The sequence below is a fragment of the Borostomias antarcticus genome, assembly GCF_949987555.1.
Source record: "Borostomias antarcticus genome assembly, chromosome: 7".
NCBI classification, from domain to species: Eukaryota; Metazoa; Chordata; class Actinopteri; order Stomiiformes; family Stomiidae; genus Borostomias; species Borostomias antarcticus.
Window position 1 is genome coordinate 10,711,213 of NC_140240.1, and position 21,259 is coordinate 10,732,471.

The 21,259-nt window shown below is 43.5% G+C and overlaps 2 protein-coding genes across 2 annotated transcripts; both read left to right on the top strand.

Moving 5' to 3' along the window:
* Positions 1-3,614: 3,614 nt before the first annotated feature.
* On the top strand, positions 3,615-5,230 carry LOC311311382 (H-2 class II histocompatibility antigen, A-U alpha chain-like). Its single transcript, XM_084441078.1, has 4 exons — positions 3,615-3,716; positions 3,992-4,237; positions 4,333-4,614; positions 4,744-5,230. Exons 1-4 carry the CDS (start codon positions 3,659-3,661, stop codon positions 4,863-4,865), a joined length of 708 nt encoding a protein of 235 aa, XP_084297204.1. The 5' UTR covers positions 3,615-3,658; the 3' UTR covers positions 4,866-5,230.
* A 6,271-nt stretch (positions 5,231-11,501) lies between these two features.
* LOC311311383 (cystatin-like) lies at positions 11,502-13,317 on the top strand. The gene is made up of 4 exons (XM_084441079.1): positions 11,502-11,640; positions 12,424-12,629; positions 12,966-13,085; positions 13,196-13,317. The coding sequence occupies exons 2-4, from the start codon at positions 12,444-12,446 to the stop codon at positions 13,274-13,276; spliced, it is 387 nt and encodes a 128-aa protein (XP_084297205.1). The 5' UTR covers positions 11,502-11,640; positions 12,424-12,443; the 3' UTR covers positions 13,277-13,317.
* Positions 13,318-21,259: the final 7,942 nt, after the last annotated feature.

The following is a 21,259-nucleotide window of genomic DNA, read 5'->3' on the forward strand; positions in this document are numbered from 1 at the left end:
GTAGCGTTTCCAGTTGGCCTTTTAGAAGTTCCATCGCTTCACCGGCTCACTCGGGACGAGGTCCATGAGTTTAGGCATGGTTATCAGCGATGGTCGATGTTGGGACCGCGGGAACTTTCCTAGCATGCGTCTATCAGGGAGCCGGTTATCAACGCTGACGCTCGCGAATGCCAAGTTAGGATTCGTCCCAGTTTTCTAGCGACCTGAGACAAAGCTGGCTGCGCCCTTGGGAACGTACAACAGGGCCAGGCTGTTGGCAGACTTTGCTTCGCTTATGGTGGTTAATCGCAGCTACTGACCATGAGAAAATGTCTGCCTCGCCATTAATTAACTATTCATTCATTCATTCATTCATTCATTCATTCATTCATTCATTTATTCACACAAACCGATATATATAAACCTTCCCTTTCCCCATCTTTCTTTCTCTTTCTCTTTCTCTTTCTCTTTCTCTTTCTCTTTCTCTTTCTCTTTCTCTTTCTCTTTCTCTTTCTCTCTCTCTCTCTCTCACTCTCTCTCTAGTGTTGAATTCAACCATGAATGCACAGAGAGAACCACAACATGGCCATTCAAAATCCCCCAAAAGACAGATTAGTAAATATTCTACATGAATTGCAAAACACTATAACATAAAGTAATTGTGAGTAAAATAAATTATTGGATTTATATTATTAAAAAAAGTATTACAATAGGACCGACTTGCTTTAAAAAAATATTATTGGCTCAAAGTGATCATGACAGCTGGTCATCAGTGAAATGATGTGAAAATATTCACAATTCGCAAATGTCACAAAAAATAACACCCAGTGAATACAGTAAATACATACCATAAAATTACTTTTGACCACTGGTATAGATATACTCTTGTATGTAAAATAACAGCTCATAAACATGAAAGAACAACAAAAACAGTGAGTTTTCTATGAGAATGACTTGACAGTCTGTCTTTATACAGTCATTTTCAATGTGGGGCCAAAAACGCCTCCAGTTCTTATATAGGTACAAATATGTTGTTTTAGGTCAGCTTCAGGTTCCTACAGTACTTTCTCTTTGCTGCTTGACTCCTCTAGACACTCTGCTTGTCAGTATTCCTTGGTTTTGGTGTTGAGTAAAGAGTCCAGCCATATCATTCATGTTTCACTTCTCTTTGTGCAATATAATCATGTCTTCAGTTTTTAATTGTGTGGTGTATTTTCACTATGTTGGCAAGCGGTAATTTAATACAAACGATGCCAGGCAGGGAGTGTAGCATGCTTCACTTTTGGTTTAGTATTTTGTTCAGCACTGTGGAAAAATCTGAAACGCGGTGAAAATGATGTGATTGACTGTTTGAATAATAATGCAGGGATATCATTTGATAGATTTATGATTGACGGTTTGAATGATTCAGGGATATTATTTGATAGATTTATGATTGACGGTTTGAATGATTCAGTGGTATCATTTGATAGATTTATTCTACGGTTTGAATGATGCAGGGGTATCATTGTGTCCTGTGTAACGTGTGGGCTGACCTTTAATGACCTCTAATCTGTTCGGTGAAGTGTCCTGGTTCAACAAACACACAAAAATTATATTTCATATACAGTATACTTACACACAAACACACACAAACACACACACACACACACAAACACAAAATAGGAGGAGTTGATGTAGCTCTCAGTTATATACAGCTTCTCTTAGTAACTGGTGATGCAAAGAGTCTGAAGCATTTCTATAACATCTGACGATATTCTTCTGTCCAAAGTCACTCCATAGTTTTATGGTTTCAATATTTAGGGACTTCAATATTTAGGGACTTCTCCAGACTGGTTTGTCTGGACAGGTTGGTTTCCGGGTACAAAAAATGAAATAATTCATCAAATGATTCAGAACCGAACACTAAAGGAATGCAGCTTGTTTCCAACTTAGCTTCAGTGTGATGGATGTGAAAACATGTTGCTTTTTCTCTGCCAGCCGGCCTGCCTGTGTGTCTGTCTGTTTGTCTACCTGTAAAATCTTCCTGCCTATATAGTAGCTGGATAAGTGGGTGAAGGGCATTGAGGTGCACTTAAGCTGTAATGACTCCTAAGCCTAATAGGAGGTGCTACATATCCTCCTGCCCACCCCTTATGCCCCAGCCACAGTGCACGCTTGTTCTGCTCCTGTCTTGTGTGATCAGAATCACCTCACCTAGCAACAGATGACATGGTAAGAACAACTCTCACATAAAATCTGCCATTGGCTGATGAGAGATTACTGAAGTGAAAGTGGAGTTGTGGGACTTTCCAGGCCTCATGTGTTTCAGTGGAGGGGAAGCTGGAGGTAAACACCCTGCTGTAGCAGCACAGACTGGCCCTGAGATGAGGGCAGGAATGAGGAACAGGACAGACCACAGAACACGGAACAGACCTCTGTCATATCATCACACAGTACAGAAACTCACACCATGGTCCAGGTTGAAGAATAGAGAAATGAAAATTAATAAATCAAAATATCAGTAATTTTGAAGAGAAAGCCATTTCTGACTATTGAAATGTTGTTTTTATTTAAATTCTGGTCTCTTTCTGGACATGTTCAATGTTATTCATTCACTCGGGATGGTTGGGTTTCTAAGTACAGTAGTGTTTGACTAGGTACGCATGTTATCATCAGATACAGAGTTTCCTGCACCTGAAGGCTGTTGTTATGCAGATTACTGTTTTAAACTGACTGTAATATAAACTATAACTAGCCTACAGCTGGTTGGCTGATAAAGAAGGTTGGACATATGGCCAGAATTTAAAGACTTACTGTAGGTTAGAGGATAGGTACTTTGCCACAGTCATTGTTGTTTTCAGGGGGGGGGGGGCATTTGAAATAATTCATCAAATAATTCAGAAAAAAAGACTTAAGGATGGCAACATGTTTCCAAACAGACATACAAACCTCCCTCTTTCAGTCTCTCTCTCTTTCTCTCTCTCTCTCACTCTCTCTCTTTCTCTCTCTCTCTCTGACGATATTCTTCTGTCCAAAGTCACTCCATAGTTTTATGGTTTCATAAGGGACTTCTCCAGACTGGTTTATCTGGACAGCCTGGTTTCTGTGATACAGTATCAGTGAGATTCTCACCCCAACAGTTTATGTAAGTGGATAGGAACTTAGCCATAATCTTTCTTGTTGTTGTTTTCAGGGGGTAGATTGATTAAATTATGCGTTTTGCCAGTACTTGAGCTATCATATTAATGTAAAAAGGTAAAATAATTAATAGAATAATTCCGTCATGCATTCTCACTTTTACATGATAGCCATTAGTCATCTAGTTCTACTATAACTAATACATATAATCAGCCACTTCCCTAATGGCATTATAGGCCTCATGTTATGTACTGTACACTTTCAAGTCCACATCAATCTGATGATCATTATCTTCTTTTTATATAAAGACTTTTATGTGAGAGGCCTCTGACACCCCAACTCTATGTATTCTATCCCTGTGTTACCTGCTAAGTTCTCATTCACTGTCCATTTACACTACAAGCCTGAACAGCGTCTACCTAGATACAGATTATGAGGCTGGAAGTAACTGATCTGATTGGTCCAAGGGTCCTACACAAGAGACCGTTCAGAGAAAAGAAATGTTCAGTTCAGTGTATAATTCCAGTCTTTTCAGTTCTCCTCTCTGTGAAGTCTGAACATGAAGGGGTCTGGAGCTGTCCTCTTTCTATCCTGTCTACTCTGTGTCAAAGCACAAGGTACAGTAAATGCATCATATTCATATTAAGTTGTTCTCTAAAATTAATTTATTAACTGGTTAAAAAAAGTTGTCTTGCTTATAGAATGGTCATCAATATCAGCTGTAGAGATCAACTAACTGAGATTAAAGTAAACAGGTCAAATAAAACCTGTGAAATTCTTTCTCAGGAGTTGATCACATGACGGATTATGTCTTGCTATGAATGAAGTCTGTAATCATGAGGTGAAATGTGTACAGCTTCATAACTGTGTTGTTTTCTGTCTCTTTTTCCAGTGATGCATGATGATGTGTATCTGAGTGGGTGCTCTGATTCAGATGGAGGTAATATGTATGGACTAGATGGTGAAGAGCTGTGGTATGCAGACTTCTCCAACAAGGTGGGGGTACCGGCGTTCCCTAAATTTGCAGATCCAATGAGCTTCCCTGGATTTTATGAAGCAGCGGTGGGGGAACTGCAGATATGCAGAGCAAATTTGGCCACCGCTAGAAGCGCTTATAAAAACCCTACAATTACACAAGGTAAGAGAAGTCACAACTCTTGGTCAGAATGTATCTATGTTCAACAGCACAGAGAAAAGGCAGAACTGAGTGATGATGAATGTGTTCCTCTACAGACCCCCCCCACAGCACCATCTACACCAAGGACGCTGTGGAGCTGGGGCTGGAGAACACTCTCATCTGTCATGTGACTGAGTTCTACCCTGCGCCTGTGAGAGTCACGTGGACCAGGAACGGTGAGAAGGTGACAGAGGGGGTGAGTATCAGCACTCCCTACCCCAACAAAGACAACACCTTCAACCAGATCTCCAGGCTGACGTTCACCCCTGAGGAGGGAGACATCTACAGCTGCAGTGTGGAGCACAGGGCCCTGACTGAGCCTCAAACACGGATGTGGGGTGAGGACTCATTCACCAGCCTCTCCTCAATAACAGCACTACTAGTGTATTATCTGACTCACATTTAGGTCAATATTACCTCAAAATCAAACTACAGAGCTGTGTGTGTGTGTGTGTTTTGGTCCCCAGATGTGGAGTCGAACCTGCCCAGTTTGGGTCCTGCTGTGTTCTGTGGAGTGGGTCTGACGCTGGGGCTGCTGGGAGTGGCTGCTGGAACATTCTTCCTCATCAAAGGAAACGAGTGCAACTGAGACCACGTCTATGACCATGTTATAACATTATGTAACTGAGACCACATTATGACATGGTCCTCTTCTGTAATCATTATTACTCACAGTATGTGTAGAAGAAATGTTTGGGACTTAATCTGGTCACTTATGTATTCCAGTGTACTACTGTTGTTGCAAATAATTACTGCTTCTAAACGTATTAACCACTCTCATGCACTAACTGTACAAAAAAAACGGTTTTTTTTTATGCTTGACAGTTACATGTAAGAGATGACACGACTATCACACATTAAATGATCAGCTTGTAAGTTCTATTGTTGTCTTATACAATGAATATGATGCTAACACCTGAATTATGTGAACATGCTAAACTATGCCAAAGACAGTTTTTCATTTTGAACAATTACATGCTTTGCTTGATCAATAAAACAGTTTGGGTGGAAATACAGTACATCATTGTCCTTCGTCATAATGTCTCAGGTTTGTAGTTTTCAGACAGAAACACTTCCCCAGATGCAAACGTTTCCAGAGCTTGCTCTTTGACATCAGTTCCTCCCATATTGCAAACATGAATCATTTTCCCAGTATCGCATTTGATCCCAAGCACACGGTCCATAAGCAGATACACACATTGTGGCATACAGTAGGCATGGCACAGATCAGTTCAGCACTTGCTTTGCTGAGGAAACCTTGCATGACTGGATATTGTTGATTTGGATCTAATTGGTTAATTGAGTTTTAAGTGGTCAGTTGATAGCTGTGCTATTCCTTGTGCTGCCCTATAAAGAGATATGTCTGTCTGTTGCTGTAACACTGTCAATATGGTTGGCATGGCTGAATTTAGGAGAACTGAGAACTGAGAACTGACAGCTTGAACAGACAAACATGATGAGTAAATGTTTTTCAATGTTTTAAAACAATGCTGTATTTATGTAAATGACTTTGCTCTGATTGAGAATTAACTGTTAGTGACTGACGATACAGTAATGATGAAAGTACAAAGTTTGACCTCTGCCTAGCAACATGTGACATGTCTGAAGCAGAGATTGGTTTGTTTGGTTAAGAGTCAGTTTATTATCTGAGTGCTCTGCTCTCTTTCACGCAAAAAACAGGTAGGCTACATTATCATAAACTACACACCGTGTGTCTGTATAATACTGACAATAATATTGTCCAATAAAGTCTATGGTATTACCAGTGTACTGAAGCCAGATATGTACATAGGTTTCTAAGCAAGTTAATGAGAAAGAGAGATAGTTTTAGGCCCCCTGGCCCCGTCCCACTAGATCCCCTCTCTTTAGGTTTAGGCTAATTCTTTTCATGTCTGTTATTTTTATATCTATGCATGTGGATGCTTTGGCTGGTTGCGACTGCATAGTTGTTCATACAGTGTATTTCGCCATTATATTGCCTTCCTGCTGTGTCTAATGTGTGCATGCATAGTTGGGCTCACGCTCTGCTGTATTCCGTTCGCCTGTGTGTTTGATGTAGCGTGAGATGCGAGATAGACAGTGCATGAATGCGATTGGTTCTTATTGTGCCCTCGCGCGCGGAGATTGGAATGTGTGTATGTGTGTCCGTGCTTGGGCTTGGGAGAGTGAAAGAAGCAACTGACAGAAGTGGTTGACGGTGAGCTGTTTTCACAGAGGATTTCGCTAGTTAATGAAGGATACGTTTAGTTTATCAAGTGGTAGTCGACTACTATCTATGCCAGGAAGTATCGTCGCCAGAGAAGAGGACAGTTGTGAAGATTGTGCTACCTTGCGTGTAGTGTTTTGGTCGGAGTTTGCTAGCTAGCTAAACCGGCTAACCAGCATTAGTGGCTACGTTACCCACGTTAGCCCCGTTCCTCGCTCGCGACCGAACAATCGGACAATCCCCCACACCTCCCTCTCTAGTGACAGTCCCCCTCATCCGCCCGAAGCGTAGTGTAGGCCCCCCTGGTTATTTGGCAGATTATATAACCGACTGGCCCCCTAGAGGTGGTGTAGTGCCCCCAACCAACCGTAGTCCAGGCTACCCAGCCCCTACAGTATCCAGCCATAGTGTAGATCAGGCCATAGCTGAGAACCTGATTCAGTTAACTAACCTAGACTACCCAGCCATATCTGACCCCCCTGATGCTGGACAGCCCTACAGACAGGGCAAGAAATACAGGCCACTGTCTCACACTGGCAGCTGCACCTCCCTGCACTCCTCAGCATCAGGGCGAAGCGAATATGGCGCTATGATGGAGCTGATGAAGATACAAGCCGAGCAACAAACTAAGCTTGTGGTGCAGCTAGCCGGGCAACAAGCTGCACATCAGGCTGAAAGGGACCGGCAGACCATGGCGCTGTTGGCGCAAGTGATCAAGTCTCAAACCCCTCGATCCTCCCGGAGATCGTCACAACGAGGTTCCACACAGCACTCTCCAGATCGTCGAAGTGCAGGAAGACAGGAGGACGAAGATCTATGGACCGCCAACGAGGAGAAGCCCGGCGGAATGGCCGCTCTCCTGACCGGTAGATTGGCCGAGCTGACGGACGAAGGGCAGGCTCAGGAAACGGACTCCCTCCCGGACGTCCCCAACCATCCGGTGGTCGACCATCATATCTCCCAGGTCGCTTCAGAACAGCTCCTCCCACCACGCAGCCAGGATGCAACAGCACCCCTATCAGCCCCCCTGCTGCAGCCTACGATCGAACAGGCCTCCACAGCTCACACTCGCCATGAGACACAGGCCCCACCGACAAGTCGTCGGCCCCTCGAGACTCGGCCAAGCTTCCTCCACCGACAGCTAAGCCCGTACGTGGAGGAGATCACGTTCCCGGATTTCACCAAGGAAGATCAGGTCCAGTATCTGGAGCTATGAATGTGCCTCGAGATCCTCCTAACCGACGCGCATGAGGAAAAGTACAAGTACGCCATCTTATTGGGGCACGTCAAGGCCCCCAGTATGGTGCTTGCGTACGCCCATTCCGCTCTGCCCTACACAGCAGCGCTGGCCGCTCTGGATGACCGCTATGGGCGGCCATGGGACTTCATTCTGCATGAGCTCGGGGAGATCGAGAGGCTCCCACCAGCAAAAGACGACAGAGCACTGGACAGCCTATCCGTCCGAGTGCAGTCCCTGGTGGGGATGCTTCAAGCCCAGCAGGAGAGAGGGCTTTACGAGATCCACTCTGGCTCCAACGTGGAGCGGATCCTGACCAAGCTCCCCAAGTGTCGTCAGGAGCACTTCAGACACCTCCGATGCTCCATCCCACCACGCCAACCAAATCTGTCCCTTATCGATCTGTCAAACTTCCTGAGGGAGGAGGTCCGGTGCCTGGGCTTGGACCCCACCTTCAAGAGTCACCACAACACAAAAAATGGAGGCAAGCAGAGTAAGAGCCAAGGAAGAGCCACTACGGTGATGCTCCAGACCGACGACTCGAAGAGTGAACCGTCAAAGCCAAGCATGATGACTCTTCAAGAAAATAAAGAGTGGATCAAGAACAATGATGACTCTTCAAGAAAAGAAAGAGTGGATCAAGAACAACAACAGGTGTTGGAGGTGTGCTCGCTCGCATAATGCCGCGGACTGTACCCTCAGAAAGAAATGCGACGAGTGTCAGGGCACCCGTCTGCGAGCCCTGCATGAAGTCAACCTCAGAGACAAGGATGTGACGGCCGCGCCTAAAGCTAAGGCAACAGCCGAACCAGCAACTGACTCAGCAGCCTCGTCGACCACCGGCAACTACTACATCGACCCGACGAACAGTGGAAGCGCTAAAGTGATGTTGAACATTGTCAGGGTCCACCTACGCTACCACAACAGAACGCTGGACACCTACACCGTACTGGACGACGGTTCGGAAAGAACCTTGCTCCTCGCCTCCGCTGCCAACCAACTGGGTCTTCAGCTTATTGTTGCATATTGTTTCATATAACATTTGTATGGAATGTTTCTGAATTGTTCTTTGACATGATTATTACGAATTATGAGAAAATAAAGTGTGTAATGAATTCAGATGAAAACTGTAATTATGCATTATTTGTTCTTCAATATTTCAGGGGGATATGAGATCTACACAATGACACACTGCTTATACTCTACAGAGCAACCGCATGAGTACATATTCTCTCAAATTTATAATAAGATTGAGTATGTCAGGTTCAACAGCACTAAGGGCAGGTGGGAGGGATACACTGAGCATGGCCTGTATAACGCTAAGATCCGGAATGATGATCCTGTTATGCTGGCTGTTTGGCGAGCAGAGCTGGAGCGTCTCTGCAAGCCCAACGCTGAGACCTACTACTCTTACATACTGGAGAAGACAGGTGAGCTGCCCTCCTCACCACAACAACATCACATCTCTAACTCACCAGATGATACGACACCTCTTTCATTTGTTCACTACAAAACCTGTAATTAAGCTTCTATCTGGTGGATATAAAGCAACATAGACCTGATGATGATTAAATTATGTTTTCATCTTGTGGGATGGGAGTATGATATTGTTTTTCCCCATTCAGAACTGGTGGACTGCATTACTGGTCACCTCTGGGGCTGAGAGAGATCTAGAAACAAACATGATTAATCTACACAGTAAAGACATATAATAATAGAGTAGACATATTAAAGACCAATAATACAGTATATAAAGACCAATAATACAGTATATATATTAAAGACCAATAATAGAGTAGACCAGGGGTGGCCAACCCGCGGCTCGCGAGCCGCATGCGGCTCTTTGCCCGTCAATGTGCGGCTCCTCCATCCATCCCCCCAAAAAAGTTGGCTTGCGGCTCTTCCATCCTTTCATTAAAAAATAAATTCATTCATTCCATAAGAACGTTTCTCTCTCTCTAGTTTCGCTGTGCATTTCTTCCCGCCCATTTAAGTTTATTGCAGATTTGTCATAAAATCATGATTCGTTTCGCTAGTGAGGAAGTCGCGTGAGAACCACTTCAAACCAATCATATAGGTAGCAAATCACCTTGGTAACAAAATTATTAGGTGCGATTACATGGACAGTTTGAATCGGTTTCACATAGGTTTGGAAGACCAAACCGATTGAAAATATTTCATATAAACACCTCAATCCGACTGAAATGCCCCAACCCGATTGAAATTCCAATCGCTTTCAAGGAGGTAGTTTAAACCTTTTCGAAACCGTTTGGTCCGTCATGTATACTACCTTGAAACGGATTGATGCTGCGTTCTGCGTTCATTTTGCGCATGTTCAAGACTTGACTAATTGGCATGCTCGACAGTTCCGTAGTCAGCTGTTTGTAACCATCGTAACGCAATCACTCACGGCTGCGTGCGCGTTCGAAACATTTGTTTTGTTGTTGCATGTAAACATCCAACCAGTTTACTTTGTATCCCATGTATACGCTCAAGCTGAAATCAGCTTGAAATCAACCGGATTTAAAAATATTTGTCATGTAAACGCACCTATTGTAAACAAAATAATTTGCTTTGCGTGGGTCATTCTCTTTTACGACAAAAGCTAACGTAGCCTAGGCTACTGTACACAACCAAAGAATGGCTGGAAAGAAATGCGCAGCTAAAAGAAAATATGAAGACGAACACAGGACATTTTTTACCCGAGTGGGGAGAGTAATTTTTTCTTCATAGAACGTAATGGTAAGCCATTCTGTCTGATATGCCAGACATCATTGGGACATTTCAAAGCCTCAAATCTCGAGCCCAGTCCAGCCCAACCCAGCCCAGTCCAGTCCAGCCCAGCCTAACCCAGCCCAGTCCAGTCCAGTCCAGTCCAGTCCAGTCCAGCCCAGCCTAATCCAGCCCAGTTCAGCCTAACCCAGTCCAGCCCAGCCTAACCCAGCCCAGTCCAGCCTAACCCAGCCCAGTCCAAAATATATTATGTCAGAAAATATCTTGTTGTATGTATTAATTTTAAATAAATTAACTTTAAATGTATATTTAATGGACAATAATGTTTTTCTTCTTATTTTAGACTGGGGTGCCTTGGGATTTTAAGTACTTATGAAGGGTGCGGTGACTGAAAAAAAGGCTACCCCTGCCCTAATGGCACAAGTTGGTCGACGAAGCGATCCCTGTAATACTCCTCTAGTTATGTTCTAAATGCCAGATTTAAGTCCCTCTGTGAGTACAGGCTGAGAATAGACCTGCTACATCCAGGAAGTCTGCTTCCAGATAAAACTAGCGTTAAACAGTAACAGCAGTCATCAGGTGTTACAGTGTATTTCATCAAAGGCAATAATGACAAATGTATTGGCAACATTTGTCGTGTAGCACACTTTCATTCAAAGCAATCCACAAGTCAAGAGAGGAAAAATGCACATCTGAGAAAGTGATAAACTACAGTAAGTGGTTAGATGACTCCTGAAATGACTCCTGGGGCATAATGAAACGGGGAATGTGTCAGCCTGCCCTCTCTGGGTCCTCACTAGACTGCAGGCAGATCACATGACCAGGATGTTGATCGTGTAGGTCTACAGAAACAAGTCGGATCAAGGCTTGTTGTAACCATAGGAATCACTCAACTCAATGTTTCAATTGTACTGTAGTCAGCAGAATTCAAGACCACTCACGATAGATTTGAAAATGATAGAGAATCTGATGCTATTCGGTTTGAGCAGAGAAGATTGAGCCATGCTAACCATTCAAAACAGAGTTATAGCCTTTTCATTTCATTTTACCTTTATTTAGCTAGGGGAGCCCATTGAGACCAAGTTCTCATTTATAATGGTGCCCTAGTTTCACTCTGACCATTGTAAACAGAGTTGTACCGTAGTTTCAGGATCAAGTAACGTCTAGAAGAAAACAGGCAGATTGTTGGTAAGCAGGTCTACCCTGATTTCATTCACAAAGAAAATATGCACATACTGTACTAATTCACCAACTGTTGTTGGCTATGAATGCTGACTTTGTAATATTGAAGTTTGTGTGCAATGTACAGTATCAGCGTACCATTTTCTGAGCACAGGTAGGATAGAGTCCATGAGTTTATATCTTAAGAGACCTGTTATAATTACCTTTGCTTTGTATTAAAATACATCATACAAGGTAGGCTACTACTGACACATGTTCAAATACATCATACAAGGTAGGCTACTACTGATATTAGAAATACTGTACATCATGCAATGTAGTGTACTACTGACACATTTTCAAATACAGCATACAAACTAGGCTACTACTAACAGAATGCTTACTTCTAAGATCTAGATTGGCATCATACTGTACTGAACAGAAATAGCGTTGTGACAGCAAAAACACATCCCACCTCCTTACTAAGCAAAATTGCCAGCGATATGTTGATAAGAGTTCACACTAATTCAAAATATTGCACGTTTCATACCTTATCATGAGGTTGCTTTATCAGAGAGCATGCTGAAAACAATGTTTTCTTGAGGGATATCGTACTATTCAAAGGTCACTACCTGCTTTATCAAAGTGAGTGAGCGATATACCATTTAAAACCTGCAAGATTGCTAGCGTTGGCCACCAAAATGCATGTTAAGCTTTTTCTGTTATCTCGACGAATGTCAAAAGGAAAAAATCTTGCTGATTAAAATCCATCTATAAATATGCACTTATGTGTGTTGGTCTTTCTCGCAGACTTAACTCTTGTGGGGAAGATGGCAGCTTTGTGCAGAACTCTTACAGTCCTTGTCGTAATTGCTGGCGTGTTGGGGGCCAACTCTGAGCAGAACTACGGCTCAGATGTTACAGATGCTGCCAACTTCGCCATTGGCTTCCACAACCGCATAAGCCACTACGCATATGCCTACAAGGTCACCGCCATCCTGTCCGACACACCACAGGTCTGTAGTCTTTACACTTGTCTATAGACTTCACACTTTGAAGTAGCGATTTGTTATTTGCTTACAAATAGCATGTATTTCCTTTAGCACACTTTTGGTTTTTATCAATCAACAGAAAGTTGTGTAAGTATAAATAAAGGTGTGTTGTATAAAGTATTTATTTACTGCATTCACTTCATTGTGTGTTTGTATATAGTATTTTCATACTTGGTGTCACCAGGGCAAGTTCTTTTTTGTTCAAGAGTTCGCTATCACTTACAACATCCACACCATGAAGATTCAGACAAAAATTAATTCAAGAGTAAATTAATTAGATCAAATTGTTTTGACCCCTAGATTTACCCTCCAGGCCAGGTTATGTATACCATGACTGTAGAAGTGGGAGAGACCATCTGCAAGAACACGCCCAATGTCAATTTGGCTGCTTGTAGCTTGCAGGATTCTGTGGATGCCAAGGTAATGCAAGAACATAATTGAACACAAATGTTCACTTTGGGATGGGCCATGAGCTGTTTACTTAAGACGTTTCTGATGGTGGTGTCTCTCTCTCTTCTCTCTGTTCTCAGACCATGACCTGCCATTTTGTTGTGCTGGCTGTCCCGCATTCTGAGGTGCCCAGCTATCTGCTGGTGGACAAGTGTCACTGATGTTGGACAGTCGGATTTCCAACACTGAAATTGCTTTTTTTAACACATATCAGTGCATTAGGTTAGACACTATTATTGAGCTAAACTTATACTGTATTGAATCAACACAATACTTACTCTCAAATTAAATTCCAATCTTTGAATCAGTCAACTTTTCTTGTCCATCTTCTTTTTCAGTTCATATTTGTATTATCTTGTTGCTATCAATCAGTTCCTGTTGATGATTTAACTTCTGACCATTGTGGTACATTCACTCTGCTTCTGGCTCGGAAAGATGTCTGTTCTCAGAGTTTATTGTTCAAAGTGCAAATTCACCCAATGAACAAAGAATTTCAGAGCACCCAGAGAGCTGCGTGTGACGAGCATGGATGTATTAAACTAACACCATGTGCCTGAACAGCAGTCACAGAGAGTGCTGCTCTGCACTCTGACTAAACCCCACGGTTGGAAAACATACATATATGACCTAGCCATACTCTATCTCTGATCAATACAATTTGATCGAACAACCTAAATAAGAGCCATCAGACCTATGTTGACAATATAAGTACTATAGCTAATGATAATTGTACCCACAATGCACCTACTGTAACCCAGATACTAACCTATGAGAATACTAACATTTAGGAAAAGCACCAAAAGAGAGCCCATCTACTTTCTAAATCCACATAGCTCAGAGTGTGAGGTGTTTAGTAGTATAGCTCTTTTGGTGCTTGTTCTAAATCACTCTTCTTAGTTGCATCTGAAATGCTAACTGGCAGATGACACAACTTTGTTTTTGAAAAATGTAGAGCAGGTTCCAAATGTTAGGCTATTCAGATCATAGATTTATTTCCCAAAGCTTCTGTCCACTCCAGCGACAGTGCAGGGAGAGAGGTCATGTTTGTGGTGGTGTGTGTGTGTTCATTTGTTCATTTGTTAATTTGTTAACTTGTTTGTTTATTTGTTTGTTTGTCTGTTAGGAGAATTATGCAAAAACTTCCAGACCGATTTTCACGAAACTCGGTTGAAGGGTGTACCATGGGCCAACTTAGAGTACATTAAATTATGGAGCAGCTGTTTTGTGGTCTGTTTGTTTGTTTTCATGAAACTTGGTGGAGGGGTGTAGCATGTGTCAATTCAATTCAATTCAAACTCATTCAATTTAGGAGTGGATCCAAATCACTGGGTGGGTCCACGACAAACATGGCCGGCCATTCACCTCCATTCATTTTTTGGACTTGAAATGGACATATCTCAACATAGGAAGGTCACAGAGACACAAGGTCGACTTTGGACTGGCATAAAGCTCTCGACCTAATGAATGAAGCAATATCAAACATATCCTGTTCGCATGCACACAGAGACACCAAATGCATTCATGGGCGGAGGTCTGTGCTTTCTGCGCACCATTTCTAGTTCACTGTCACCTTACAGCAAGAAGGGCCTGGGTTTGATTCCTGCTTGGGACAATGGATTCCTCCCAAGAATCCAATACAAAAAGCATGCAAAGGAACAGATGCTCTTCAGTCCTGAACATGTTTTGTTTGCTAGTAGGTGGTATTCATTCTGTTCATAGCTGTCCACCCACAGACAGGATCTCTCGTTGTGGCATGAAGTTTGCGGCTAACCCGCCGAGCTCGAAACAGAATGAATACCACCTACTAGCAAACAAAACATGTTCAGTCACAATTATACTGTTAAAACTAAGATGCCTGGATAAAAAAAAAAAGTTTTCCAATGGATATATTTGACGTAAGTAGATTAATAAGCAAGCCGCTTTTCATCGTTAACTCAGAGCGGGGAGAGCCATCTGATCATGGACTACAAGAACGCGTCATTGATACCTTTGACTGCGCATTTCAAAGGTATCAGTGATGCTTTTTTTTTCAAAGATGGCGCGGTTCAATAGGGCTTCACTTCTTAGAGCAGTCAGTGAATGGAGTGACCCTATCCAGTTCTATTAATACATCCATGGAAATATCGGACAAATTGGATAATGTATGTAGGAGTTATGAGCACTTCCTGTTTTATGGCGAAATGTCAAAATTTGGCAGGGGGCCATGGCAAGGGTGTTTGGTGAAAACTTTTTTTTTTTTTATAACTTTTGATCACAAAAGTCTTAAGATGAAGCTGACCGAATATGAAGTTGATCGGATTAAATCTGTAGGAGTTTGTTAAAGTACGAGGCATGGAAATGGTAAAAACAAGGAACAATGGCACATTAAGAGCAAAATGTCTGACTTCCTGTTGGATGTTGGGTATAGCTCCAAGAGACATTTTAGTGTGTCTCGATGAACTACATATGACCACCGAATTTTGTTTGCCTACATCAAACTGAAAGGTGGGGCTCTCCATTTAAAATTTTCCAGGGGGCACTCTTGAGCCGTTTTGCCACGGCCATTTCCGTCACCCATGAAATATAATTTTTTTCCCCAGGACTAATGTATCTGCAAAGTTTAATGCGTTTTCATCGATGTTTAGGCCGCCAAAAAGGCATTTGTTTGGGGAGAAGAAGAAGAAGGAAGAAGGTAGGAGAATAATTATTCTCTCCCCCTCTTCTCTCCTCCTACCCTCCTCTCTTCCCCACGTCTCCTCTCCCTTCCTCTCCTCTCCCCCCATAGCAGCCCCAGCAGCCAGACCAACACAACACAACACATGCAACACTTTCTCCACAGGAAGAACTCGCCATGCTGCTTTATCTCTGCTGTCCCAACACCAGGTTTCTCAAGACACATGTTCAGTCTCTCTCCTCTCCCCCTGATCCCCTCCTCTCCTTTCTCCTCCTCCTTTTCACCCTCCTCTCCTCTTCTCTACCTCTCCTCTACTGTACCTTTACTTTCTGCTCCTCATCCCTCTGTCCTCTCCTCTCATCTCTATTTCTCTCCTCTAATTCCCCCTCCTCACTTTGTCCTCACACACACACACACACACACACAAACACACACACACACACACTCTTGATACACTCTGGTTTTGGTCATGACTTGGTCTCAGTTTAGGCGGTCTTGACTACAACACTACCCAGCAGTTCGCCTACAGAGTCGGCAGGTCTGTGGACGATGCAGGAACCTAGACCAGGATCCTGTTTGTGGACCTCAGCTCCGCCTTCAACACCATCTTCCCAGCCTGGCTGGAGGACAAGGGCCCAGTCCCAATGTCCCCCCTAAACCCTTAAGCCCTGAACCCTCACAGACTTAATTGACGTCACCCGGTAATTGGTTAAGTGCGAGAGGCTGCAAGGGCTCAAAATGGTATAGAAAGGAATGGGAGGACACATCGCAACATCATGTTACGTTGACAATGCCAAACCAAACATTATTTCCTACTATTGTGACTTTTTATTTCATGTTTAAATTTTACGTTATGTTTTTCTTATTTTATTCTTGTTTTTCTGTCCCTATTTTCTCCTTGCCACCTCCGGACCCATTCCTATCCCTCCCAGGCGATCCTGTCGTCCCTTGGGATCAATGGAAAAAGTTGTTTAAAATGTACCTTTTAGTCACTGGCTTGAACAGCGCTGATAGCGCGAAGAAGCGTACACTACCGGAGTTGATAATCGGGACAGACTCATCCACTCTCGTTGGCAATGTTCCCTACTAACACAGTGGGTTGCAGCAACGTTGCACATAAGTTGTACTTAGGTAAGTTGCAACGTTACCATCAGGCGATGTTGTGACAACGTCCATCTATGGTAGAAAATAACTTTACCCTCCTAAGTCTAATTAGACTTTACTGCAACGTTGCAGAAACATTGGCAACATGGGTTGATATTGTACTGTATGTTGAGGTGAATAACTCATCTTAGAAATGTTATTGATTGTATATTTCCCTGTTTGTTATAAATTGAATGCTTTTTCATTAATTAAAAAAAATTCTACTAACTTTTCGGTGTCGACCAAGATATCATTTTTCAAAAGACGTGTCGAGAAATCCCATTCATTCTCTCGGCATTATGGAACGCTTCCACTAGGGGGCGATGAGATTACTTTCCCTCCCTATAGATGTGTTTGCCGCCTACGTCACAGCGGGGTGCGCACGCAGCCTCTGTGTAAAAAGGCAAACGAACTCGCTAGCCACAGTAGCCAGGAGCTCCGTTTCATGTAGCTAATTATGCCTCAAAGCTGCTGTGCTGTGAACTGTACAAACAGAAAAGGACAAGATGATGGCCTCAGATTCTTCAGCATCCCCTTGAGATGTCACCCTTTTCAGAGGAACCGCCGAAAGCTGTGGTTTAAAGCCATAAAGAGAGCAGATTGGGGACCAACAAACTTTTTTGTGTGGTGCGCACTTCATCTCTGGTAAGTTATACCAGTTACCTCGGGGGTTTTTTCTCATCAAATTACATTGATTTGACTGTTGGTTTAGCTATTTATTTGTTTACTTACCGGTAATAATTTAAGTAAACAGAAGTAACTCAACCTGCACGCTAAACTAAGTTCAGGAATTGGAAGCCCAATGATAGCTAGCTAACGTTAGCTAATGCTAGCTAGCACGCTACCTAGTGCTAGCTAGCTAAGTCGAGGCCCGAACTTGACTAACGTTTAGACAATATTGCAAATACTCCGACAAACTATTGCAAACCTTTTTTCTGTTACTGCTGGCTTTGTGTTCGCCGCGAACATTTGCAGAAACATAAGCGAGCGGTCTGAGCTGTTAAGTTTTGTGTTAGTTAACGTTAATCTAAAATGGCCGCTGGTTTGAGGGAAATGTGAATTGTTTGTTTGTTTGACTCTGCTGAATTTGAGACTCACATTGGGAGCTCGCTCGTGTCAGGCTTTCTAAGGCCATCACGAATCTTAGGCTAATTTTACATAGGCAAAGGTGAAGGCGAAGCCAAGATAATGCTTTATATATTTTCCATTTGTCTGGAAAGTGGGAGACTGAGAACGATGCCACCCATGAGGTAAGCGGGGTACCATGGACAATAACGTTAGCTCGAAACAAAGATGGAGGCAGCTTTGTTTGCCACATTAGTAGTATCGGTGTGTATTGTTGGAGTTCACGAGTCAAAAACAGGCGTTCCTGTTAAAACTGCGAGTAGTAACGCGTGATTCACGGGCCTTATACATTTAATCTGTGCACTGCAGTGGCTTATGCCTAAACTAGCTTCATGTTTCCCACACTGATGATTGACCGCCATTGACCGCATCTGTCCTGGGCCGGCAGAGAATCAAAAAAAAAGAATAGTATAGAATAGTGGCGTGTCACTAATTACTTATCGGCTGTAATGACTTGTTGAATTGTTGTTTTAGTTGCTTCTTCCCCTCTGCCTACTTTCCCATAGGGTCCTTATGTGTTTATAAACTTAATATTTTTTTGTTTATTGGGCAGACTGTATTGCAGTGTGGAGTTTCTGGGGGAGGACACTTGTGTCGGTTGTCCCAGTATCCTGGCTCTCCAAAAAGGATGGGGTAAGAACATGTTTGTGTGAACAATGTTTCTGATTGGTGTGCTACTTTTCAATTGTACAGGGAAGCGGGTACTAATGGTTTCACTCACAGTTGCAGATGTGTTCCTGGCCAATGAATGAGTCAGCCAACGGATAAAGAGCTGTGTGGAACCTAACCCTGGCTGGGCGCTCCAGAGTCCGGGTTTTCCCAAAGTCCACAACTGGTACTGTTTGCATTTTAAGCTATTAAAAAATACTGATGGGGGTGGGGGGAAGATCATGACTCTGAGGAAAAAAGGATGGCTGAAATGTATTGATTATGGTACTTTATGCACACAGATCATTACGAAGGTGCCAGGCTCATGGCAAAAGTCTTTGAGCAGCAGTCGTCAATGGACGAGTGCCAAGACGTTCGAAAGAGACGGCGCAACACACGCTATCACTCCAGGGACGAAGGTAATATACTAAAGTGCATTCAACAGTCCCAAAAGAGTAGTACTTTTGAAATCGAGTAATCTGAGCTAATATACTGATATTCCACTAGATATTCCAAGCCCCGGGCAGCCATTGGTCCCCACAATGCAGGCCAAAGACGGTATGCCAGGTGCCGGAGTTGAAAGGCCTCTGCCGGCTGTCCAGTACAATCCACTTGTGCTGTACAATCCAGGTATGCATGTTTGAGTTGAAATGAAATGTCTATGCCTATTTGCACACTGATAGTTGGACTATTTTTTATTTATTTTGAATACCATTTTACTCATCTTGCAGATTTTCCTAGCTCGTCCCATGTGAGCGAGCGGGGCCCAGACCCCAGGTATAGCACCCCAGCCAGACCAGGTAAGAGTGGCATGTACTGCTGTGGTGTTGTCTACCTGTCATGTGTTTTTAGTTTCCCTCCAAATGCCAGAAGCCAAAGCCAACACCATAAAGTTTCCTGCTAATCCCTTTAGGTTTTCAGTTAGCTCTGTGATTGGCTTTTTTAGATTGAATACCATTTTACTCATCTTGCAGATTTTCTGAGCTCATCCCCTGTGAGCGAAAACCACATGAGCCCAGGCCTCATGTATAGCACCCCAGCCAGACCAGGTAAGAGTGGCATGTACTGCTGTGGTGTTGTGATGTCTACCTGTTAATGTCTTAATTTATTTTCCTTCAAATGCCAGAAGCCAAAGCATGCTGCCAACACCATACAGTTTCCTGCTAATCCCTTTCCTTTATCCCTTTTGGTTTTCAGTTAGGTCTGTGATGCCGTCGCCCAAGAAAACGGCTCCAGCACCATTGACTCCATGTACCCCTCTACCGAATCGATGCTGCTCTGCAGATGCTGGTATGGAACTACTTCATGTTGCATGTCACATGCCACATCTGTGTTTATCTAGATTTCCAGAGGTCTGTACATCAGCAGTTCTCAGACTTGCGGGAGCAACTCCGTGAGCTTGCACAGAGTGTGAGGGAACTGGCCCAGAGCATGTGGCCTGGGGAGTCCAGAGGTGCCCAGGGAGAAGTGCTGGATGCACTGGACCCTGCCCAAACGGAGGAGGAGCTGCAGGTCTTTGAGGCCAGGTTGAAGGACCGGGAACATCAGAGGAAGATGGTGAGTGTCTGCAGGGCAGAACTTTCTTATTTTTGCAGGGAAGGGTACAGTAAATGACTGTCTTTGTTTTGCAGACACAATACCTAGGTGCCATTGGTGGCAGAGACTTGGCGGACACAGTCCGGCGGTGCTGTCAGCTGTTGCCACACATGCGGTGTGGAGCGCCTACAGTGTGCACGGGAAGAAGGGGAAGAAGCCACTGAAGAGTATGACACTCTTCAATGTTCTAACACGTAAGAAATGGTTCATATTTTTTATATTTTTTAATACATCGTCTTTGTTCCATGACCGATGTGAATTGAAACCATTACCTTTCTTGATAACTTAAAGGTGCAGTTACGGTGCAGTTATGGTCTCCATGCCGAAGGCTACGATGGCGGAGGTGGCCGCCCAGCTGCAGGAGACATTAAAACATGCCCCTGCTAAATGCAGAAGGGTAAGTGATGTCTTTTTTTTTTGGCTTCTCCTACCCAGTGACACTGCATGGTTCCAAAGATTGTGTACCACTTTTTTGTGCATGTATGTGCGTTGTGTATTTACGGCCATTTCATTATGTCTTTAGGTATCTGCAGAAGTCCGTCTGAGCACAGCCCGTCCGTCTGAGCACAGCCCATCCAAGAACAGTCCATCTGAGCACTGCCCAGCATTCTGATGAGGAAGACTTCCCTTCCTAGCTGCCCCCCCAGCCCATCTGACGCCCACCCGCAGCCCATCTGAGCACAGCCCCCCCCCTCCAGCCTATCTGAGCACAGCCTGTCATTTTTTTTGTAAATAACTGTTTTTTTGTTTGTTTTTTTAAATCCTTTTTGTTTTTAAAACTTGTTTATCATGTTGCAGGCCAGGGGCCTCATTTATCAAAGAGCGTGTAAATTCAGGTGTAAAAGAGGGCGTACGACGAAAACGCGGAAAATGCGAAATGTAGCGTACGACGAGAATATTTACACGCTTTTCGGATCTATCAAAAATGTCGGACACGCTGCTGCGCCATTTCCTCCACGAAAAATCCGACGGTGGCGTA